Genomic DNA, 25,552 nt, shown 5'->3' on the forward strand with positions numbered 1-25,552 from the left:
GGCAGTAAATGGTCGAGAGGATGTGTGTTTTTAGGAAATGCCTTACATAGCACCATCCTTTTGGTTGAGCTCTGAATAATGAGCATAGGCTGCAGTGCAATTACCAGGTCAGGTTCATTTCTTGCTGGTGCAGCCAAGTCATGGTTTCAGTGTGAGGGAGAACTGCTTTGTTCTGCTTGTGGCTGAACTTTCTCAATAGATGTGTACATACAAAGTCTGATATTCAGGAATCTGAGCCTCGGTAGGATATTCATGTGTGTGGTGTTTGTGTGCTGTAGTAATGGTTCATCCCAAACGGAATGAAGGTGAAGTTACATTCTTGAGCTGGAATTACATTTGATTTCCCTGGGACTGAAAGGAACTGAAATGCTTTAATTCAGCAGTTTACAAGCAGTATGTTACAAGCTCTAAAACATTAGCCCAAGGGAAAAGGCAAATATTGCTACTGGCAGAGAAAGGGTATTTCAGGATGCTGAGTTTAAAGCAGTTTTACTCTGAAACTAGTAAATAAGTGATAGGCTAAATCTCATCTGTTTCTATGGGCACGAGGCTGAGGCCTCTTCTCTCCATTAGGAAATAAGAGCCTTGAGCCTTGTATGTGAGGCCAGGACAGGGAGAGAGCCTGTGTCGGGGTCCTGTGGCAGTGCCTGAGACAGCATCACATGGATTAGCTGGAGTTTCCCAACCAGTGATGCAAAACATGGCACCAGTGCAGCAAGAGGGTGATGTGGGGGCTTCAAGGAGGTCATCCTGTGGCAATCATCACCTATCTGGGGGGGACACATCATGGTTAGCACTTAACTGCTGCATGTCTCTGCCTCCAGCCCAGCAGCATGGCAAAGCAGGTCTGCTTTGGAGAGGTCCTGGCCATGAGTGTCCCAGCTGTGCCATAGTTCAGCCCTTATGCCTCTGCTCCTGGCTCCCAATGGTTGTGTGTTGCATTTTGGAGTCTTCCACAGAGCAGTGGTCCTGAGCTGTGGATGGATAGTCCTGTATTTCAGAGCTGGGATTGTTTGGCTTTTTAAGTTGTCATTACTTAACTTAAAGAACAGTCACATCCACAAAAGGAAAAAGGTCCAGGAATTGTACAGCAGCAATGGACCTGAGGCTGGATGGAACACCAGGCTGCAGGAGGGGTTCTCACCAGAGCACAGCAGAGGGGGAGAATCCCCTCCCTTGACTGCTGCTCATGCTCTGAGGGTGCAGCCCAGCAGTAATACCCATTCAGGTGTTATTGTTATTAATCCACAAGTGTTTGCCTCCTTGCACACTCTGGAGTAAGGCAGAATCATAAAATCACAGTATTCCACTCTGCCAAAAGCACGTCAAAATGCAACTCAGCTGCACTGCAATATGATATAACATATATAATGCCCTTAGCAGTTAGGACTGTTTAGCAATAAAGACATAGCAGTCTTTTATGGCACAGAGAAAGAAGATGCTACAACCATTTCTGCTTCTTCAGAATGCATCCAGCTTGAAGTGTGAACTCCCACTTCACAGAGGGGCCTTGCACACTGTTAGAGGCTCAAAAGCTTTAGAGAGGGGGCATTGTAATCTGCTGGACCAAAGCACAGATTTGGAGGTGTTGGTAGCTCTCCAACACACAGGAGAGAAGCATGAGATGATTCGATTACTCACAAAGTGTTAATCCTGCAGCAATGAGGAAACTAAGAGAGAAATACTGATCCTGGTGTTTACACCAGATTAACTAGTACAGAGACAAATCTCTTCTTTCATTGATGCATAATCTCTTTTCCTTTTGACTCTTCCAAAGTTTACATGTGGAAAATGTCATTACAGATACAAAGCTGTGTTATTGCAAAGCACTCTCCCCTCATAGAGAGGTCAGTGCTGCTTGTTTTCAGTTTTTACAGAAACAGTACTGATCAGACCCCATAAAACCATGGTAACATGGGGAAAGAGCCTTGCAGTGGGTCCCATCCCTTTGTGTTTCCCAAGTTGCCAGGTCAGCATTTGTTAACTGCCTATCTTAATTCATGCAGTGTGTGTGCAATGAGATAGATGACTTTTTGGTAGTGTTGCCTGGGAATGGTGCAGGTTCTGTCCATCCATTGCCACTTGGAAAAGGATGCAGACCTGGAGAGTATCTCCTGGCTTTATTAAAGCATAGGAGCTCTGGAGATGAATCCATTAGGATAAGTTATCAACATAAATGATGCTAAACATTGAAAGTGAGAAACCAAGCTGCACTTGTGAGTCCTGCCCTCCAAATTAGGTTTTCCACCTACTGTTCTTTGCTCATTCCACTTTGAGGTCCTTTAATCATGCTTTGTCTCCTCTCTTGGTTTCCCCACATAGACACAGGGATATATCCTTATGAGAATGTTATTTTTTGCACTGCATTCATGGGTTAATGTTCTGACCTTATCTGTAAATAGGGGTAAATAAAGGCTGGGTTTAAAACCTCTGTGTGTTGTTCCAAGGCCTGTTGGTGGTTGGTGTTGGTGTTGTTCCAGGCTGTAGTATTGGGATTATAGTGTAAAAGGGGAGAGCACCTCTTCTGAGAGCAGCCAAACCAAATAAAACCATGAGTAACATGAATCAGATACTTGCTCATGATTGACCTCTTTGTTTTCCTCTTGCTTCAGTGTAACAGATACCTGGAAAGTATAAACAGTGAAGAAGTATTCAAAATGTATATGGTTATGCTTTGAAGCCTAAAAGATCCCTTTTAACATAGAGGGATGGTGACTGTTCCTGTTTATTTGTTATGGAAGCATTTCAAAGATGTCATTTGCTTTTCTGGTTTAGGCTCCTAAGGACCCAGTCTCTGGATTGGTACTACAATAATGTCAAAAGCCGCTTCAAGTGTTTTGGAAGTGCCAAAGTCCTGAAGAACTTATACAAGAAGCACAGACTGGAGAGTGGAGGTTGTCCTGATGTAATAGGTGAGATTTCCTACTAGAGAATCATAGAATCCCAGCCTGGTTTGGGTTGGAAAGGACCTTAAGATCATCCAGTTCCAACCCCTACCATGGGCTGGGACACCTCACACCAGACCAGGTTGCTCCAAGCCCCTGTGTCCAACCTGGCCTTGAACACTGCCAGGGATGGGGCAGCCACAGCTTCTCTGGGCACCCTGTGCCAGCGCCTCAGCACCCTCACAGGGAACAGCTTCTGCCTAAGAGCTCATCTCAGTCTCCCCTCTGGCAGGTTAAAGCCATTCCCTCTCTGTTTACCTACTTCAACACACAAGCTGAGACTGTGGAAAATCTGAGATATATTCAAAAGAGATCTTTTTAAGGGTTTTTCTTTAAATCAAGTACCTCAGTGAAGAGAGAAAAAGAGGTGAAGTGTCTGGAGATCTGTTTCTGAATTCAAAGAATGTTTAATCATAATTATGCCACCGATACAGAAGAACTGTTATCTTCAGTCTGGGAAGTAAATTGCAGATTATATGCTAGCCTGTGTTCCAGAACTTATCACAGTGCTGAGCAGTCCATGAGTGAGAAAGTAGTTTTGCATCCAACATTTGGCCTTAGAGCACATTTCCATGGGGTTTGAAGCAGGTTTTGGTTAAATGGGATACAGTCAGTATCCAAGTTGACCAAAACTTCACACTGTCCTCAGAGTTTTGCATGCTTAAGAGTCTGAAACTGGCCACATCTTATTTTTGTACTGATGTTTGTCAGTGGCTCAAAGATGCTGATTAAATATCGATGTCACCCTTTTAAATGAAGAGACATGACACGGTTCTCCCTTAACTATAGTGTTACAATGTCTTGCCCATAAAAGTAACTGGAGATATGAAATGGGCTAGAACAGTGGAGTTTGCCTTCTAGGGAGACACAACCCAGTTCTGATTTGTTAGTCTCTTTGCTTTCTCTATATCAAATCCATTTTCCTAGGGAGGATTCCTTAACAGTTGAGACCAAGTATGTCTGAAGGCAAGGAAATCAGTGCCAGTGGGGGCAGTTGTGGCACATGGAATTAAAAGCTGTGAGGATGGATCCTTTGGAATGCTAACATCATGTGTTGCCTGTACTTAAGCTATAGTGTCACTGAGTTTGTCCGGTAATGGAAGTGTGAACAGTGCAGTGATGAGTTGCAGTGGCATGTGCGCTCTCTGTGAGACCTTTCTAAGGAAGGCCTTTGAGTCTAAATGTCATTGCTAACTTGCTTTTCCTCTCCGTGTGAGGGTTAGGTAAACCTTTTGTTCCCTTTGAAGATAAATACTAGTATATGTGTCTAGGGATTGGCTTATTTATACAGCGTTGCCCTTTAAAATGTAGAATCTATTTCAACCCCAAATGTCATATTAAAGGCAAACTCCCTGTACTTAACTTCGGCTGTGTTTTATACCTGGTAGCTTCTTCCTCTCTTTTTCACTGTCCAAGTAGTTTTCTCCATCTAAAATGAGAGCTCTTCCATATAAAAGCAGTCCTGGTCTGTCCAAAAGCTGCTGCAGTCATGGTTTATACAAGAAGTTGGAGGAATTTTCAGCCTATCCCTCTTTGTGTGCAGTGCCACCATATCTCGAGTGAATATTCTGGCCTAATTCTATTCTAATTCTATATTCTAATCCTAATGCCTCAGCTGTTCAAGGGTATTTCTTAGAGCAATTCACAGTACTGTCTTCTTTTGGAGCAGAAGGAGGGTTCCTTGAAGGCAGCTTTGAAAATGAAGGAAGCATTTGTGGCAGCGACTCTACGTTCTACCGACAGACAGAAGGTATGCTGCTCAGTATCTTTCACCTCAAGCATTCAGCACAATGCTTAAAAGCCTTTATGTAACAAGCTGTGATACCTTGTTTTGGTATTATAACCAATGCTAGTTTGATATTCTCAGTGTTCAGGTTTTGTTGCTTCTCTCCTGTTTCCTTTCCTATGCTCAGGCATTTTCATCTATTCTGTTGGTGTTAGTAGGAACTTTACAGATTTTTATGCTGTGATTCCTTCTGAACCCTTTTACTGGATTCTAAAAGAAGGGACATAAAAATCCCATGGGTTTTTTGTATTTCATATTTACATCTCAGAAGTAACATAAAGATTGAGACCAATTTCTCTGCCTTCCGGTGTTTGTTATCCTATACAGAATTATGGATTAAGGAAATGAACTTTGTCATGAACAACCTAAGATTTGAATGTCTATCCAGAATATGAGTCTGAATTTTGGAGCTCATCATGCATAATGTGGATATGTAAAGAACATGGTGTTTGTATCTGATTCTTCACCTAGGACACAGCATGATGGATACCCTTGCTGTGGCCTTACGTGTTGCAGAGGAAGCAGTGGAAGAAGCTATTTCGAAGGCAGAGACCTACAGCGACAGCCTGGTAACATTTACCACATATGAAATGTAGTAATTTGAATACAACAGTTATGTTTCTCTTAATTTGGGTAGTGGTACAAAACCAAATAGATACAAAAGCAAACATAAAGAAGCAGTGGTTATCTCATGCCATATCTAAAGAGTTGGGTGTGAGTTTCATGATCTTGTACCCAAGATGCATGTTGCAGTTCAAAGGTGACATGCGATGTAAGAACCTGTAATTTCTTTCCACCATGCCAATAAGGGCATTTTACCCATTTCCTGATCTGTACCATTTGTGTGGAAAAGCTGTTTTTCTGTGATTTTAGCAACAACAGATAACCGTTTTCATGCAGGACAAGCAGAATGAGGCTTGTTACTTGCAGGAACACAAGGAGGACCTCATAGAAGAGCTGGCCACAACCATCGTGCAGAAGGTATGGCATGCATCTTTTTTCCCTAGCTTGTTTAATAGCCAGAGTCCTGTGTCTATTTGTGTGGCTTTCTCTGGAAAGCTCATTCTTCTCCCTGTGAAGCTGCAGTTGGCACTGATGCAGCACAGAAATGGGGGTTAGTGGGAACAAATACCCCTTGAGTTTGGCTGGACAGTTTGGAGCAAGGAGGGACAAGCATGGAGAAAGTTCCTCTGAGCTCCCATGGTCAGTAAAGTAACCACTCTGCTGTTCTGGTCTCCCTCCATGCGAACTAAGCCAATTGCCACACCTGTGTATGGGATGTGGTGTTTAACAACGGATGGATCACATATCAGAAGATGGATTTCTTGTTTATTAGGCTTTAAGGAAAAACCAGAACAACAGCAGCAGCTCAATGGAAAATGATCTGCTTTCTTTTTTAATAGGGATATTAGAAGCTCAATTCTGCTTATCAAGTCTGATAGTCCAGAGCCTATCTCAGCCAAGCTAGAATTGCTACCACTTCAGTCAAAAGCTGCCTAACAAGGTATTCTGTGCCACAGAGCAATATTCTGTAGGTGTTTTAGACTGGAGTCAGTAAAGTGGCAGAAATGAAGTGTGGCAGGATGTAATCTGTCAGTGTAGGGAGACAGGCAGCTTGTGTGATCTCTCTCTCTTAAGGCAGTGTAGATTTACAGAAGCAAAAATAGTGCCTAAACACCCAGGACCACTTCAGTTTCAGCAGAATCCCATATAGGTGTCATGAGAACCTTTGAAATCCCCTTCACATCTGGTGCTTTGTGTTTCTCTGCAAACACTCTTGTCTGAGGCAATACCTGACGCTTTGATGCTGTTGATGTTTAAAGTGTTACTGTAGGAACAGGTTTCCACCTTCGTTTAATTCACCTCTGATGTTTCTGCAGGCATTGATCGTGTTTTATTGTATCAGTGCTTATGTGCTGACAAGTAGTGTGGCTTCAGATAAGAAGAAATGCATGCAAGGTGCCAGAAACACCTTTGCATGGACTGAAGTAAAAGCAAAGGGAAACTCAAATGCTCCTCTCCCTTCCTGCCTACTTTACAGATTATAAAGAAGCAGAAAAGCAAAGCTGAGCAGGCTGAAGCTGACTTTGAATGGCCACCATCCAGGAGCAGTGGCCTGGCATCAGTTGCTGTCTCAGATCAGAGCATGCTGACTTTCCCAGGGAGCCGCAGGGGGTCCTACACGTTATGGGTGAGTGATGTATTGATGCTTTCTGCGGCACAAGAGTGCAAGATTAAACTCATGGCCAAGTACACTTACTGCTTGCAATGGTGCTTAGATGCTTTGAATCAGAGACTCATGGAATGATTTGGGTTGGAAAGGACCTTGAGGTCACCCAGCTCCAACCCCTGCCATGGGCAGGGACACCTCACATCAGACCAGGTTGCTCCAAGCCCCTGTGTCCAACCTGGCCTTGAACACTGCCAGGGATGGGGCAGCCACAGCTTCTCTGGGCACCCTGTGCCAGTGCCTCAGCACCCTCACAGGGAACAGCTTCTGCCTTAGATCTAACCTGAACTTCCCCTGTTTCACTTTGAGCCCATCACCCCTTGTCCTATCACTACAGTCCCTGATGAAGAGCCCCTCTCTGACATCCTCAGCATCCTTGTTCTTGCAGAGAACAAGCATTAAACCTGTGTCCAAACAAATTGTGGCTCAGTTGCATTATTTTCTAGCACGTAATGGGCTATGGAAGTACAGCACAGACATTGTGTTGTATTGGCAAGTGTGTTGGGAAGGGCTATGATTGTGATACGAGCAATCTCACTGCTTGATTTGAATGCTAACAGCACTCAATACTTTGGTGTTTCTTCCTTCAAACAGTTTTTATGCTCACTTAGCTTTTATTTGGGTTTTTTTTGCTGAGTGTTATATTTTCTTTTGTGCAATATTAGATTTCTGTAATGCTTCTTTTTCTCCTTTGCCATCTTAAAGGAAACAGCCATCAACAACAGAAAGTAAAACCAGCTGTAGAACACTATTTATGTCTTACACTAAAGAGTGTTTCCTCTTTCTTTCACTTGCTTCTCAGCACAATGCCTTTAGCTCCTGCTATAAAGCTGAAGAACATCTGACAAGTTGCATTAGGAACATTTTAAGAAGAACAGCAAGGGAAAAGAAGTGAAAATAAGCTATAGGCTTGGATAAGCTGCTTCACAGTAGGAGAGGGAGAACAGGCACAGATGAGTTCCAGTGCACTTTGATACAGTGGTTTAAGCTGCTGCTCCCAGTATCCACTTCTCCCCCACTGAGCAGAACCACCAGAACTGAATGTGTGCTTTAGTTTCCAGCTAAGTTTGCTAGTGTACACTGCAGTGAAAATAGATTGATGCCAGCATCTAAGAATGGCTGAGATACAGTCTCACATTCTTGTCCCCACCTATTTCCAGATCAAAGGAGTAATGTCTTTAAGCTGCTGCCGTAACCAAGTTGATCCTTGTTACCAAGTCAGGGTGAGCATGTTTAAGTGCTTTGCTCTGTAGCTCCTAGGCAATTTACTTGTGGAACTTAAGACTCAGAAGAGGGAGAGTTGATTTTCTGTGTGACTCAGCTGAGTTTTCTTTCTGCAGTGTAAGGACAGGACCTGGGGGAACACACTGCTCAGATCCTCAGTTATTATACTGGAAGCCAGTTGTTGTTCTGCGTTTGGAGAGATAAGCTCCAACTCAACACACTTGAACAGGTTGCCCAAAACAGTGGTAAATGCCCCATCCCTGGCAGTGTTTGAGGCCAGGTCGGATGGGGCTTGGAGCAAGCTGCTCTGGTGAAAGGTGTCCCTGCCCACAGCATGGGTTGGAACTGGATGAGCTTTAAGGTCCATTCAACCCAAACCATTCTGTTCTGAAGGAACAAGTTTCAGTGCTTTTCTTTTTGCCAGAGAGGGCTCATTGGTTTGAGAAACAGCAGTCATTGTGCAAAATACTGCCTTAGCAGGAACGTTGTGCTAAGGGAAGAAAAGCTGCAACAAAGAGCTTCAAAACTCCTGCAGCCATCAGTCAGTACTATAGACACAGATGTGTTGTACAGTGCTTCATAAGGATTTTCCTAGCTCTTTATTGGGTCTGTCACCACATTTCTCACTGTTTGGTTCAGTTGTCATCCCAAGTTGTGTTAAGAAACAAGAATGAATTTGACCATTTGCCACAACACCTGGCAAATAGATTAGTACTTTGAGCAAGAGGGAGCAGGGTAGATTAAATGAAAGGGAACAAGAAACATGATGAAGGGAAAGATAGATGTACAGAGGAAAGGGAGGTAAGGATAGCAGATCTTAAGGCAGGTAGGATTTCATCATTTAGAACTGGAAATCTATCTGTCTTACGTGTAGGAGATAACACGTTTGGTTTCTCTAACATAGTAAACATGCAGTTACTTATGGCAGTTGCATGCTTTAACTCTGGCCTTTAGAAACCCATGTTTGTTGCCACATTGCATTTGGTTACAGTGGGAGCTGTAATAATCCCAGCTATAACTGTGTGGTTATACCTGCCAGGCAGCTTTTCTTCTAATCTCTATGTGCAGCTCATCCGTATCAGCCAGAAGTTTCCAGTGGGCTCTGGAAGCCCCACATTACCTCCCTGCTCATCCAAAATCACTTGCTTTGAAATCATCATTAACTAAGTTAAAACTGCCTCTTTGTAGCATGTAGGAAATGCTGCATGCAGGGAACTTGGGCTGTGTGACTGGGAGCAGCACAGAGCCAGGGGACCAGCGGCGTGAGACCTGCTTGAATGGAGCAGAATCTGTTCATCTTCATATGAAAGAATGCACACACCCAGTATATTACTGATTGCTGAACTGCAGTTCTGTGGTATGATAAATAATCTCTTTTCCTTCCCCTCTTTGAGATCCCTTTGCCCATGCTAAAAATAGTGATACAAAGCTGAATTTTTTAGTTCCCTATCCCACAAAAAGAGATGGATGGAGCCTTCTGTTCCTCATTACCAATAAGCACAAGCTGTACAAAGTTGGGATAGGAGGAGCTTAGAGCAATAGGAGGATGCTTCTCTGCTCTCTCAGTCCATTTACCCCCATAGATCACTGCCAGGGAGAGCAAACAACCACTTGGCATGTTGTAACTCATACAGACATTGGTGGAATGCAGGCATCCTGGTGTGTTCTAAGTGCTGTATTAGTGGGTTTTATTTTACAGCTGAAAGATTGCATGTCTAAACAGCAGCTCATCCATAATTTATAGTGCATAAACCAGCTAGGGATATAGGGAAAAGGAGGATTTCATTAAACACACGTTATGGTGCACCTCAGAGGAAGCAGAAATTTACAGGTTAAGCTCATTATAAGATCCACAGTGCACTGACAGTGGTTTATTTGTTCTTTATGGTTTCCTTTGATTTGTGCTGAAGAGAAGGAGGGCTCCGCATGCCTGAGGTCCAGCACTGCCTTGGAAACCCCTGGGGCTCTGCAGGTTCTCTCTGCCTCTGTAGGTTTGTCTGAAACCAGTCTTGGACAAAAACCCTTTTGGAGGAGGAATCCTATCCTACAAGGCAGGGGCAGAGCTATTTCACACGAGGGAGGCACAACACTGTAGGAAGTTGACACGAGCCAACATCACTTCTTCCCTGTCAATAGCTGTGTATCAGAAATATGTCTAGTTAATAATGTCATAGGGAAGATGGAGCTTTTAGCTTTTATCCATGAGCTGGGATCAGAAGGTTGTCACAAAGTCCATTGCTGGGACCTACTTGCAATGAGGCAAACATGAAGCCCATCAACTGGATCCTGATGGGTAACTTAATGTCTTGTTTCCTTCCAGAAGAAGCCAATTGCAGCACTGCCTTCTCTGCACAGAGAAAGAACAGTCCACTTTGAATGGAAAAGCACTTGGTGGTTTATCAAATGATGGGTCATTTTGCATTAATATTTATCATGAGAAGATCAAACTATCTCTGAGTACACTCCAGGTTACAAATCTTACTGTCATCTGCTGACTTTGCAGGTGTAACACTGTACTCTCACTGCAAAAGTAATCTGGATTTCAGGTCAAGACAGTCCTGTCCATAGTAATGGGGCTGCTTTTCCTCCTTCCACTGCAGCAGAAGGATACAAGTGCTTTTCCAATTCTCACTGTGCAGTTAGTGCCACACTTTAAGACTTCAGGTGGCCCAATAATGAGTACAAGATGAATGACAGCACTATCCTTTTGGACTTGTCTGTGTAGTGTGAGTTTGGTTGAGATGTATCTGTAGCAGAAGATGACTGGGGTTTTTGTTTCGTAATACTATTCATACACTTGACAAGCATCCAAGAAGACAGTTTTGGATGCTGGGTATATGATCAAGCCCATGCAGGCCTAAATTCAGCTGTATTGCACTTACTGCCAGCAAACCAAGGTAGGTTTTAAGACATGAAAAGGAGTAGAAGAGAGGACAGAGAAGGGTGGTCATTCTGTAATGTTCTTTTCCGAATAGTTTAGGTCGTGGATTGTTCTTTCCACTTTAGTTTGGTTTATTTCACTGTAAAGATGCTACTGTAACATACTGTTGGGTATCACAAAGCTTGAAGGTCTGACTTCAACCCTGTGATGCTCAGAGCTGGGCTGCCTGACAAATCTGACTTGCTTACTTCCTATTTAGATGAAACCAGGGTGTGTATTGTCACAGTGAGAAGCAAGTAAACACAGAACACTTCAGTTTGTGTGTGGGGCTCCAGTTAGACTGGAGACCAAAAGGCCAGCTCCCCTCCTTCCATTCCCCTTTATACACATGCATTCTCCCAGTGGGGTAGACTTAGAATCATGCCATCCTACAGCAGACCCAGGGATATGGCCTTTGCAGTTGCTGAGCTGTCTCATATGTAAATAATATGGTAATACTGGCATAACTGGGTGCTGAGTGAGCTCTCATGGAAGGTGTTACACAACTGGGAAGCATCTCCCATGTTTGGGTTTTGGTGGGGGTTTTTTAAGAGTTGTTATGGAATATTCCAGGTTAGGGAGGAGGGAAAAAGAATTGGCCATGGGGGAACGTGAGAGGAGCATTAACAGCTAAAGGAATAAGGGTACCATGTAAAGGTACCACTTAGATTACAGTTGCATTGGTACATCTGTCCTCTACTCCTAAGAACCCAGTAACTGATTTACCACAAGCTTCTATAGACTTGTTCACATAAATCCATTGCATTGATTGAACTATGCTGTTTCATGCTCCTAGCACTGCCCTAAATGGTTAGCCCCATAAGTGCCATAAATGGATGCTTATATTCTGGAACCATTATTTAGATATCCCATATTATTGCAACTAAAGCAATAGCATTATCACATGTGGGGCCTGCTTATTACCTGGGGGAAGGAGGGAAGTCCCTCAGACACTGTGCATTATACTTCTGTAGGGTGATGGGTAGAGCTGCTCATGTCCTCAGCAGCAATGGGTTTGCTGGGGAATAACCTCCTGCCTCTCTTCATTGCAGCCCATCTCTGGATCCTCAAGGTCAGCTAATCCAAACTGAACCAAAGTAACACAGCCAGATGTGGCTCTACGTGTTGTTAATGCAGCTGCACAGTTCATCCTCCTGCTGAACTGAGCATTAGTTCTGAACTCCTTTTAAAGGAGCTTTTAGGGGGATCAGCTGTCTGAGAGGCCAGTAGAAGGATGGCAAAGCATTCAATGCAGCCAGGCTATGTCTGGGTCCATAGTGAACAACAAGCCAGCTTGTGCAGACAGTGGAAGGAGAGATGCTCTAAGGCTTTCACAGGAGAAGGAGCAGTCCTCTCTGCTTTCTCCCAACCTGCTGTCCAAGGGTTTGCCCTGATGGATGGGATATTCTAACCAGGGCTTAGGTCAGGGCATGAAGGAGGGAGTTTTCTTTCAGCTGAGTGTGAAAATCTCCTATTCATCTGCCTGGTGTTGGCCTTTTCCAGAAGCCATGGGGTTGTTAACATAAAGGATTAACTAAGGAACAGATGCTTGAAACCCTTGGTATTTCACTCACACTGCTAAATGTCTGGACTGCATACATTTGAGCAGAGCACAAATCACTTGCAGGGATAAATAGGCTGTGGCAGAGTGGCACCATTCCCAGGCTCATACTGTCTCTTCCTGGTGTGGGAGTTTACTTAGCAAAGGATGCATTTGGTGGTGATGCTTAGGGACTGCGACTGTATTTGCTCAGGTGGGTGGGATGTGTTGGTTCTGTCTGTGTATTAATTGCATTCACAGTGTTTCTGCTGCACTGCTAGTATGGCTGTAGAATTTGTGAGTGAGAAGAGGGGATGGATAAGGTTGCATCAATTCATCTGTGTTTTGCTGTCAGTTCTAGGCTGCTTCCCCAGAAGAAAACCTACTAAGGGCAGGATGAATTACAGTTTTACTGGTTAAACCAGACTGAAAAAAGAGGATGAAATAGGAGGGAAGTGAGGAGAAAAACATGGGGGATCCAGAATATCCTTTCTGGAGTTCAGTTGGTTGCTTTTAGGACCTATTTTGAATTAGCACTTGGGCTTCTCTTTAGAAGAAAGAGGAATTCCCCATCCTCCTTCATCTTCTGAGGGAGAATATAAAGTCTGTATCTTGTCCCTCGAAGCAATACACATACATATAAGAGAGTTATTCAGGGTAAAGAATCCATAGATTATCAACATTAGAGTTAATATTCACAAGTGTGTTAAAAAGTTGTTCTTGCTTTTGGTTCCTCATTTGGATTGTCTTTATTCAGTGTTCAGAAGCATGAGCTTGTACATTTTTATAGGCAGAAGATGGAGCGTTTATGGAGTAATAGGAGACAGTGCATGTGATTATGTTTTATCCACTCCTTCAGTCTTTAATCTTCAGAACCCCCATAGTCTTTTTCTTGTCTTCACCAGCCAGCAATGAAACAGGACTGCGTAGCCTGGGCTGCATCCCCAGCAGTGTGAGCAGCAGGTCAAGGGAGGTGATCCTGCCCCTCTGCTCTGCTCTTGTGGGACCCCATTTGCAGCCCTGTGTGCAGCTCTGGTGTCCTCAGCATGAGAAGGACATGGAGCTGTTGGAGCAAGTCCAGAGGAGGCCACGAGGATGCTCAGGGGCTGCAGCACCTCCTGTATGGAGACAGGCTGAGAACATTGGGGCTGTTCAGCCTGGAGGAGAGAAGCTGCGTGGAGACCTCAGAGCAGCTTCCAGTGTCTGAAGGGGGCTACAAGGATGCTGGAGAGGGGCTCTTCATCAGGGACTGCAGTGATAGGACAAGGGGTGATGGGTTCAAACTGAAACAGGGAAGTTCAGGTTAGATCTAAGGCAGCAGTTTTTCCCTGTGAGGGTGCTGAGGTACTGCAATGGGTTGCCCAGGGAAGCTGTGGCTGCTCCATCCCTGGCCGTGTTCAAGGCCAGGTTGGACAGAGCCTTGGGTGACATGGTCTAGTGTGAGGTGTCCCTGCCCATGGCAGGGGGGTTGGAACTGGATGATCTTAAGGTCCTTTCCAGCCCAAACCCTTCTATGATTCTATGCAAAAACAATTCCTTCTAGTGCTGGCCCAGTACAAATTGAAGGCTAAATTCTTTTCATCCATTCATGCAGCAGAAATCCCCTGAAGAGGGATGAGGAACAGAGAATAACAATAATAACGTGTCTTGTATTTCTTTAGAAACCAGCATCTCACAGCAGATGCCAGCAGGCAGGATTCGATGGGGAGCTCATCCAACTCAAGCCTTTGAGGGTGCCTCTCCATACCTAACTGTATATTGCAGGCTGTGCTGTGCTGCTCAGCAGTCCGGTGTGCAGGGACCGAACCCGTGGCATGTTGGGCTGCAGTGCCACCTGCTGATGCCCTCACTCATTGCGGAGCAGCAGTCACTGCCTTCGTATCTGCCTGCGAACATCAGGGCAGCCTTGTCATTAATCACAAGTGAATACAGCCAGAATAGCACCAGCCTGGCAGGGTTTGGTCTGTGAAGGAACCAGAATTTCTGGTTCAAAAAGGTGCCTGTGTCTGTACCTAGGAGGGTTGGGTCTTCTTAAGCTTTGGTGTCTTATAAATCAGCACCAAAGCTCCCGCACTCCTGCCTTCTTTTGATAATCACATTTAGGCTGCTCTGTTATTGGGATGCTTCTGGAAAATAGACTGCAGTAGTTCTTTGGGCCCTAGATCTTGTTGCTGTCCAAGTCTGCAGGCAAATGGTAAAGATTCAGGGTCATGGCTCAACCATTTGGGCAGTAAAGATCCCTTGTTGCAATGCAGACCGATCCAAGGGTAGCTGCCCTTTCCTCCAGGACTTCTCTGCATACACACATAGGGAAATGCCATGGAGCACGAGCCCACAAGCAGGTTTCTCAATCCTTACATTCAGTGTTTTGTTTCTTATACAAATATCCACAAGGGAAAAGTATTTCCTATGGATCTACAGGTAGGCTGGTATCTCTTTGTGCAAGGGAGGCACAATTCATAGCATCATAGAATCCCAGACTGGTTTGGGTTGGAAAGGACCTTAAAACCATCCATTTCCAGCCCCCTGCCATAGGCAGGGACACCTTCCACTAAAGCAGGTTGCCCAAGGCTCTGCTCAACCTGGCCTTGAACACTGCCAGGGATGGAGCTTGTGCTGCCTGCCAGAGGTAAGTGCTGCAGTGAAGTCAGCAGCACAGCCAGGCGTGTGCATAGGTTTGTAGCCTCTGCTGAAGCCCATGCTATAGCTGTACGGCTGTTGAGTTAGTGGCGCCAGCTGAGCTGACTCTAATCTAACCCAGATTTTGCAGTGTAACCTCACACCAAATAACTAACTTTCTAGTTTGCTCTTAATTGCAAAAGCAGCAAAGGGAAGTACCCAAGTCATTTGCTTTTCAGATAGAGTCATCAGTCAAGCTGATAACTGCTTGGAGGTAAACTTGTGGGCAAACATTTGCTTTTGTGCTCTGAAAACATGGCCAGTTTCTGCTAATGTAGACTGATCTGTTCTCAATGGCAGGATGTGGTTCTGTCCTGTTTGTACACTGGGCTTGGCTATTGACATTCCTGGTTTTGTTACCAGTCATTTGAACTGCCCTCAGAGGTGAATTCTTACACTTTCTTTCCACCCATACCTATCTGTGTAAAGCACAATTCTGTCTGCCCTGCTGTCCCTATCTAAAGCTAACTTTCAGAACAAGAAATAACCTAATCTTCTACTTTCATTGATTCCTTTTAATTCACACTTACTAGAACACTGTCACTTCTTGAGCAGTTAAATCCCTCCTGATACAAGAGCCACAGAAAACTACAAAAGCAGTGCTGCTTAAAGAGCCTCTTCCAGGAGCATCATTTCACCCTTTGTCAGGAGCTGAATGCAGGGGTGCAGCCAAGCTATTTTAGCTTGGTATTGCTTTTGTCTCCTTCAGCCTTCTCAACCATATCCAGTGGGAAGTGGTTGTACTTCTAACAGAGCAGTCCAAGATAGATATCATCAAAAATCCACACAATATGTAGACAATTGCTGAGGATGGGCTCAAATCAAGCTTTCAAGGTACCAAAATCCTTTCTCCTTGCTGCATTTGGAGGGATTTTCCCAAGAATTAGCAGTAGTTCCTGCCTAATACCAGTTCCCTGCTCTCCACTGAGTTGATAGAAACTGTGGAGAGCCATTTTCCTCTGCCCTGACCTAAAAGTTTCAGCTTGGTTTAGATCAGCTTGTTTGGATAAGCTTCTTTGGGATCCTAAGCTGCTATATAGCACATGGACTCTCTCTTTTCTGTGCTTCCTTGGTTTTCACTGCTGTTTGTCCATCAGGCTCTTCATGCTCATCTTCTCCTTTTTAAACCCTTCAAGCTGTTGTGCATCTTCTTGTCCTTCTGAGTCATAGAACCATAGAATGGTTTTGGGTTGGAAGGGACCTTCAAAGCTCATCCAGTCCAACCCCTGCAATGAGCAGGGACATCTTCAACCAGATCAGGTTGCTCAGAACCACATCCAGCCTGGCCTGGGATGTCCCCATGGATGGTTCATCCATCACCTGTCTGGGCAAACTGTGCCAGTGTTTTACCACCCAAATTCAGTAGTGTAGATGCACCTGATCTAGCTTCAGATTGGTCAGGCAGTGCTGGGAGCAGCATTCCTGTTGGAAACACAGGTTGCTGAGCTCCTTCCATGGGGTTTGTAGGCCATACCAAGTTCTGTGTTGTCAGGGCTAACCTGCTCTCTCAGGTGAGCTGGGAGTTAAGTGCAGACACTGCATCCCTGTGCTGCAGCCTTTACTATGATGTTTATGAAGCAGTGAGTAGGCAGGCAGGAAGCTGCCATTTAAACAAAACACCAGGAAAGTTGTCAAATCTACAGATTTTACATAAGAAAAACATGTCATTTTCATTCTCTGAACCCAGGTTTTTATTACACAAACTACTTAAGGTTTTCCTGGGGTTTTTCTTCTTATGATTCAGTTCTTTAAGTAATAAGGGAAAATAGGTACTAGTGGTTAAACTGTAGGATATCCCTTCTTCTGGGTTCTTCAGCATCTCTTATCTCTGTGTGCTTGCCGTATAAGTGGAAAAAGAATGTGCCCTGAGAGAATAGTCCTGGTATTGTGACACCTCTAACAACTCACTGCTTTCAGGACATAACAATAGCATACAAAGATATCAGAGGGTGAGACCAGATATCAGATGGCAGATGTGAACTGGACCCCATTTATTGGAAGGATGGGAAGTTCAGTAGTTCTGGCTTACAATGAAGTGAAAGGTGTCATAGTTTGGGCTCCAAATTTGTGGTGGGATTGCTTATGTTGTCCATATATCCTGTTACGTGTATATATATATGTATATAAATAATGATATATATATCATTAAGTTTGATATATATATATCAAAGTTAATGAACAACTTCCTATAGCAAAACAATTTATGTACCTCTTTGTATTAAATTATTAACCCTTCTAGAGGGTTAAGGAGGATTTGGATGGTCTTGATCAGGTGAAGATCTATTTGGAGGTTTGAAACAACCTAAATACACATGTGAATGTAGCTGGTTTGTATAAGTGACTCATCTAAAAGATTCCCTATGATAAAATCATACAGTGCTATGAACTTATTGTTAGTAGTTTACCTTGCTGAACTTGAAAGGAAAGGCTCCAGTGCATCACATAGGAGCATTTCAGATGGAAGAGCAGCCAGTAAGGTGGTGTAGGGGCTGCTTTTAAGCCAGCAAGACTCCCAGCAATGCCTGTGCTGCCCTGGGAATGGAATGGACTTCAAAGAAGAAGCTGAAGTTATCCTTTTCCTCATCTGCACCAGTGCAGAGCAGGGCTCTGCTGCAGGCAAGGACTGGCCCTTTTGACATTAACAGGGTTAGTTAATAATTTATAACACATAATTTGAAGATCAGGTTTGAGAGCACCAACTTGGCCTGCAGAAAGAAGCTGAGCCACTTGAAAGCATATTTCTTAGTGAAACTCTGGCCCATACAGGCAGTGTTTTACCCACTTTGTTATGAAGGCCAAGACTGAGGTTTTGACCCATAAAGAGTTATGGGGAAAAAGCTTCTTAAAGCTGGTCAGGTTTAAATGTGACTTCTGTAACAGACCAAGGTGCTTCAGTCATAACTATGTAGATCCAAAGGAAAGCATCTCTCCCTTAGCATTAGTCAGGGCTCAGTAACAACCCCACCAGTAACATACCTCACTTTGACTTGAAATGTCACCCTCCTAGGGATAAATAGATGTGCCCAGCATACTGTGTGATCCATATGTCCTAGCAAACAAAAGAATCCTGCATTAAAATAATGTGTTTCTGGGGAACAGGCTGTTTGTTTGCTTTATCTTCTCATTTTTAACTTGTGCAAGTTGTTAACAGCAGATGGGCTGTTGAGCCAACAATAGATCATCATGTCTCACCACGATGGGATCTCTTTCTGGCCAGCTTGAGTCGAAGCAGTTAGATACCAATCCTCACCAAGTGCATTCCTATCAGCTTCACCTTAATTATTTCTTTCCATCTGGTCCATGGTGGTATAAACAGCTTCCTGCCTCCTTGCATCGCATCACAAATGCACGTAAATAAGCAATCTAGTGCTGAAACAATTCTTTTGAACACATAAATTCTATGTGTGCCAGCAGATGCCCCTTCCATGCATAACTGAATACTCAATTCCACTAAAGAGTTTGAGAAGTTATTAATTCTATCTTTACATGATGCTTTTTGACTTCTATTCCCACAGAGGTCTCAGTCTGCGTTCTCCCTTGCTAGTGAAGATATATCCAGTAAAGGACTCGACCCTGCATCATCTGTGACCGAGGCTCTTTGGAGGCAGCAAAAAGGCCACTTGAGGAAGCAGAAGGAACACAAGCTCTCTGCGTTACCCAGCTGGAAGAGCGTGGACAGGCTAAATGAAACAAGTAAATATTTCTAGTACGAATAAGATTCTTTTCTTTGGTTCTTGATCACATATGGAATAAATACAACTTAAACTAAGGACCTTCTCCATGGGATTCCTGCTGATCATTGTGCTCACAGGGGTTACCTGTGGAAATGTCTATACGGTGATGCTGAATGCCCTGGTTTCATTTGGCTGTGTCACTGCTTATCTTTACCTTTTTCTTTCTTTTCCTCCAAGAACAGATTCAAAAGTTGGGCCTTTGGGGACTTTCTTTTGGACCATTAGGAAACATGAGGCATCTCATTTGGGTGAATTTCAGAGCTTCTAAGTCACAGGAGCCCAGTAGCCCTTCTTTGTCACTTGGTTATCTGTCCTCCAGTTGAAGGAGTTTGCAGCTGCCCATGGGATCCCTTCTGTTGCACCAGTTAACTGTTCATGAGGTTACATGGTGAACCCAACAGTGAAGTAACTCACATTTAGGATTCCCCCTTTCACCTTTATTTCCAGTCCCAATGAATTCACCAATGCAGTGTTCTGCACAGCGCTGCTAGCTGCTGTTTCCACACAGGTTTGAGGAAGCTGTATGAGTAGGAACTTCACAGACCAGAAGCTTCCCTAGATCTGTCCTCTCTGCATTAGTTATGGATGTGAATATGGAGAATGGCTGGTAAGCAGCTTCCTAAATCAGCCCCATTCCTGAATCAGAACCCTGGGATAGAATGCAATTCCCTGCTTGCTTCAAAATGACGTAAGTACAGTCTGTCATCAAAGAAGGTGGTTTCTGCTCTTGCAGGGGTCCCATTTCCACCACCTCATATGCTCTGGTTGTAGTGTTCATGAGGCCACAAGAGTGTAGCACCAGGCAGTGACTGCACAGGAGAGTTGTTTAGTTTTCACCTACACAGCAGCACAAGGGAAGGCTGCTCACTGCAGCAGCAGCCCCTGCACCCAGGTGATGGAGAACAGCAGAGCTATCCTATCTGCTGCTGTTGTCCTCCCATGATGGACTCTGCTTGTTCCTGCTGTTCCAGCTTGCAACAGCTGTGGAGCCCATCTGATCCTTGTAGCAAATTGCTTCATAGAGCTAAAGAAGCAGAAAACTTCTCTTTTGCAGGATGAGTTTACTACTGCTGTTGTGCTGGCACACTAGGCAAGCAGAAGCAGCCCCAATATGTGTGTAGATACAGTGGGGAGCAGGGATGAGTGCTGCCCATCAATTCAATTCAATTTGTTTATCTGTAATGCTAGTTGATAACCTGGGAGACTGCAAATTAAACAGTGTCAGTACTCCTCCTCCCTCCACAAAAGAAAGTAGTTGTAAAGTAGTACTAAACCTGACTTAACTAAGTATGCATTACTTTGTGAACTGCTCATTCAGAAGTGTTTTCCTGGGTGGTTTAGTGGAAGGCCTATTTCCAGTAAAGCGGTTTAATTGGGTACTTAAATCTAAGAACCCACTTCATTGAATTGGACTGTTGAGCAATTTCATACTTAACAATTGCTTAACCATAACAGAATGACAAATTGACCCAGTTTCCTTTCAGGTGCTCCATTCAGAGGATTTGTTCTGCTTCTTTCATCTGAGAAACACATTTGTGATGGAATTGTGGTGCCCATTGAGCTTATAGTAAATAGTTGATTGTGCTAGTATGTGTAAAAATGATCTCACCTATGCAGTAGTAAGCAGGATGTTAGGATACAGAAAATGAAAGAAATCACAACCCAGAGTGTGGAGTGGTAACATCAGTGAGACTTTTTATCATGTAGCCAAAAAGCAGCTCACAGTTTATTTTGGCTACCATTTGCACTGGTTTAAATGATGGTTTAAGAGCTAAGTCATGAATTTGGGGGGTTTCCCCTTTACCAATCACTTCACAATGATTCTGATTCATTTTCATTTCCACATGGATAAATCATAGCATATGCCTGAAGAATTGTGGTGCAGAAGCCGTTCCTTCTAGTAGGTGACTTTGTTTTGGATAATCAGGAGGGAACACATGACATTGCTTGAAGCTGGGATAAAACTGAGTCAGCTTTCTGACTATAGTGTACTCAGCTTCTTTCCTTTCCACTCTGCTGAGTAACGTCTCTGAGTAACTGTTGATGTGATAAACTACACTCCTGTCCCTTCTTCAGTTAACTTGAGGATGTTTGAGCAGTTCTCATATGGTGTTGCTGCACAAAACAAGGGGATCTGGTTTGGGAGAGAAAGAGACTGTGGCATTCCTGAGGTACTGCACTGCATTCCATGAGGGTAATGTGGTGCAGCTGACTTCAGTTCCTGTTGGGGAGTTAGAACTTGCAGAAGTGTTTGCTTTGATTGAAGGAACAGTGCTTCAAAGAAAGGTCTTTCTCTCAAGGGAAACCTATGCTTAGCTTGGTGGGCATAGTTGTATAAGGCAAACAAGCAGAAGCTCCTTATGATTAATCGCTTGTGTTCTTTTTTCCTCTCCAAAATCAGCTGTTACAATGAAGAGCTTTTAGTTCTCCCTGGAAAGCTGACTGCAGTTGTATCCTCAGCTGGTCACTGCTGCAAGAAATCTGTTCCTATTTTGCTTTCTTTTGAAGCAGGAGTAGCAATGGTAGTGATGTCTTTTCTCAAGGTCCCTTAATCAGCGTGAAATTTAGGAAGTGAAAACAAGCCAAAAAGACTCAAATGAGTAATAAATACAAAACCTGTTGTAAGTCTTTCATAACTGGTGTTTAATTACCTTTGCTTTATTGCTTCACTTTTCTGAGGGTGTTTTGGTGGTGCTGCTGCACCACGGACCTTTCTTCTTGTTATCTTTTAAACTAAGCTCACCTTCTCACTGCAGATTGTTCTTTATGAACAATTCCAGCAGGCCAGTCATATTCATGAGCTCCAAGTATTTGCCACTATGTGATGCAAGATACAACACAATCCAGATTTTACTGTATCCATTTTTACATAGTGATATTCTCTTTATAGGTCTGGAAAACTGATAGTTTGGGGGTTGGAGTAGAAGAGCTCCCCCTTCCAACCCAAACCCTATTCCATGGACTATTCTAGGATTCTATAATAAGAATATACATTTTATATCATTTATTTTTATTTATTTATTTTATTTATATAATTTATTTTTACAGTTCTCTGGAAGTGGCAGATTTGAACCCTTGGAAAGAACCTGCAAGGCTGAAAAGCCATTCAGGAGGTTGAGGTTGCTGTGTAAATCCATAGCATTACATATTCTTCCTGCTGCTGTGGGAGTCATCACACATTCACATTTCCCATGAAGGGACATTTCAAGTTTGACTGGAAATTTACTAAACTTGGAAGCAAAACAAAGCTGAGCAGCACTTTTTGACCATATTTGTGCCATTTAATTTTTTTCCCTGTTAGAATTGTTAAACATACTCTGAACAAGTGTAAGAATATGAGAGCAGCAGTGCTTGGGTCAGACTAAAAGCTCATTTACTCTAGAGTACAACAGCAGAAGCAACTGTAACTGTAAGCATGAGCCTAGGAAAGGTTAGAATAGACTCATAGAATGGTTTGGGTTGGAAAGGACCTTAAGACCATCCAGTTCCAGCCCCTGCCATGGGCAGGGACACCTCACACCAGACCAGGTTGCTCCAAGCCCCTGTGTCCAACCTAGCCTTGAACACTGCCAGGGATGGGGCAGCCACAGCTTCTCTGGGCACCCTGTGCCAGCACCTCAGCACCCTCACAGGGAAGAGCTTCTGCCTTAGATCTAACCTGAACTTCCCCTGTTTCAGTTTGAACCCATCACCCCTTGTCCTATCACTGCAGTCCCTAATGAAGAGCCCCTCTCCAGCATCCTTGTAGCCCCTTCAGACACTGGAAGCTGCTCTGAGGTCTCCACGCAGCTTCTCTTCTCGAGGCTGAACAGCCCCAGTGTTCTCAGCCTGTCTCCATACAGGAGGTGCTGCAGCCCCTGAGCATCCTCGTGGCCTCCTCTGGACTTGCTCCAACAGCTCCTTGTCCTTCAATGTTGAGGACATCAGAACTGCACACAGGGCTGCAAGTAGAGAAGAAAGCAAGTATTTTTCAGTCTTTCTCTGTGTAGGCTCTGAACCTCCATGTCTTTCAGCTGAATGATTGTCTCAGCTAGAAGTGGTTTTCTCTATTTAGTTAGCCTCAGTGGATAGACTTCCAGGTCTGTAGCCATCTCTGCTTTACCCCAGATTCATTTCTAGCATCCATTAACACTGTTAGGCAAGAGGCTCCATAGGCCCATTACCCACTGCATCCCACTTCTTTCTTTTGTTTTGAACTTTGATTTCTCTAGTTTCATGCAATGTCCTCTAGTAGTTAGGTTGGAAGAGATTCCCTCATCTCTTCCAGCATGCATCATCCCAGTCTCCTTCAGATGGCAGAGCTCTGGCTTATTTAGTCATTCCTTGAATGGAAGATGTTTCAGAGCCTGGTGAAACCTTTGTTGCTCTTCTCTGATCCTTTTTCCATCTTTCCTTGTCAAGATGGGGGACAAGAACTGCACACACAATGGAAGACATTTGCAAAACACAGGCTTTCTACATGTCTATGTACTAGTGTTCCCTCAGCCTTTCCAAATAACTCCTTTAGGAAGAACTTTGGTCCACATAGTCTCTATTTGGTCCACATAGTCTACGAATTCATGTAGCAGCACTACTTGTATTTCTTAGCTCTGTTGAACCCTCCAGTTTGTGGTCAGTTGATCACAAACTGGTAAGTAAAATGAGCTTTTCACATTGTGATCACAGTTATTCTTGTTTTGTTCTCATAGATCTACCTTCTGTGTTTCAAAGCACTGATGGGAACTGGGTGGCTTTGCAGAACGTCACTTTGCCTCGTCCTCGGATGCTCGCCAAACCAAAAAGTCAGGTGTTTGAGGCTTTGGAGAATGAATCCAGCATTGTGTCTGCCTATGACGAGATGGGCTCAGACAGTGAGGATGACTACGACTGGAATGTGGCCTTGAACAAGCTGCGTCGGAGACCTCGGCAGTTACCAGGCGATTTCTATTGTACCAGTTCCCAGTATGGCACTGGCTGGGTTTATGGCAGTGATCAGTACCAGGCAGTGACCTCCCCTTCCTCTGGGTTATACACCAATACTGAGACACTGTTCTCTGATTCGGAAACATCTTCACTCAACTCTTCCCAGGAAGCCAAAGGAACTGGCAGACTTCTTTGGTTACAAAGCAGAACTCAAAGTGATGTGCCCAGAATGGAACGAAAGCATTTCCATGGGGAGCTGGATGTGAATTTCAACCCACAGGCAATGAGCCTGGAGTACTCAGACAGCAGCGAGACTGAAGAGGTCCAGTATGACTTAGAAAAGAGAGTGAGAAGGTGGAGAAAGAACAAAGCAATCTCTGAAGAGTTCTGTGAAGAGAAAGACTGCACAAAAGGCGACAAGATGAATTCAAGTCAGGTAAATCAGCTTAGAAAGAGCTGGGCACCACTACTTAGGTGATGCTGGCAATAACATGTGAATTGGGAGTGGGAGGTAGTGTTCTTCCAAGCTTGATTTTCCTCATGCCTCCTAAGGGAGAAGAAGCAAAGGTAAAATGTTCCACATCCCGTGGGCAGGCTTTGCCTTTCTCAAGTCTGCCACTTCCATCTGATCAGTGGCATTGTTAATACTGTAAAATACAGTGTTGTGGGACTTGCCAACAGCCACCACTGTTGATTAATCACTGTTTGGTTGCATTGGGGTTATTTTTAACTGAGAAATCCCTGCTATGCCTGGGAATGTGCTGTTTGCAAATGTCCTGCTAAGGGATAAAGTGAATGAGCAGCAAAAACTCAGAAGGGACCTAATAAATACATGGAGGTAACTCAAGAAGAGTTACTGCAGTAAAGAGAGACACCAGTAATTAGCTTAGACTAGATACCTAGCTGTAAATAGCCCCAGTTTAATGGGATGCATCTCCACTGATCTGTATGCTCCTAAAGCACACGTATCCACTTTAGCTGTGCTTTCTAGCCTGTAAATCTCATCCGTTAGGATTGGTTCTGTCGTGGGTACAAAGTGATGAGCTGATTCAGCAGCAGCTTGCAGATCTGTTTGCAGCAGTTTAGCAATATGTGAGTATTTCTCATTAGGTGATAGTTGGGCAGGGCTTGGCATGAGCTCCTCAATGACATGCAGGGGATGTTGGAAAATAAAGCTCTTCTTGACTGAAGGATGCTGGAGAGGGGCTCTTCATCAGGGACTGTAGCGATAGGACAAGGGGTGATGGGTTCAAAGTGAAACAGGGGAAGTTCAGGTTAGATCTAAGGCAGAAGCTGTTCGCTGTGAGGGTGCTGAGGCGCTGGCACAGGGTGCCCAGAGAAGCTGTGTCTGCCCCATCCCTGGCAGTGTTCAAGGCCAGGTTGGACAGAGCCTTGGGTGACATGGTCTAGTGTGAGGTGTCCCTGCCCATGGCAGGGGGGTTGGAACTGGATGATGTTAAGGTCCTTTCCAACCCTAACTATTCTATGGTTCTATGATTCTAATTTAGTTGTGTAACTGATTCACAGACAAAAATTGTCCAGAAAGCTGGGAGAGCGCTAGGTACTAGAGTGCAATTTACTGCATGAGAGAC

The 25,552-nt window shown here is 44.1% G+C and overlaps 1 protein-coding gene across 1 annotated transcript in view; it reads left to right on the forward strand.

Moving 5' to 3' along the window:
- The window catches only part of LOC101875134 (rab effector MyRIP), a 167,614-nt gene that overhangs the window by 119,829 nt on the left and 22,233 nt on the right, over positions 1-25,552 (forward strand). Inside the window, exons 4-10 of the mRNA XM_034068325.1 lie at positions 2,776-2,912; positions 4,615-4,695; positions 5,203-5,300; positions 5,632-5,712; positions 6,773-6,922; positions 18,840-19,017; positions 23,747-24,396. Of these exons, the coding sequence (XP_033924216.1) occupies positions 2,776-2,912; positions 4,615-4,695; positions 5,203-5,300; positions 5,632-5,712; positions 6,773-6,922; positions 18,840-19,017; positions 23,747-24,396 (1,375 nt within the window). The remainder of the gene's footprint in view (positions 1-2,775; positions 2,913-4,614; positions 4,696-5,202; positions 5,301-5,631; positions 5,713-6,772; positions 6,923-18,839; positions 19,018-23,746; positions 24,397-25,552) is intronic.

This window comes from Melopsittacus undulatus, chromosome 1 (genome assembly GCF_012275295.1).
Source record: "Melopsittacus undulatus isolate bMelUnd1 chromosome 1, bMelUnd1.mat.Z, whole genome shotgun sequence".
Lineage (NCBI taxonomy): Eukaryota > Metazoa > Chordata > Aves > Psittaciformes > Psittaculidae > Melopsittacus > Melopsittacus undulatus.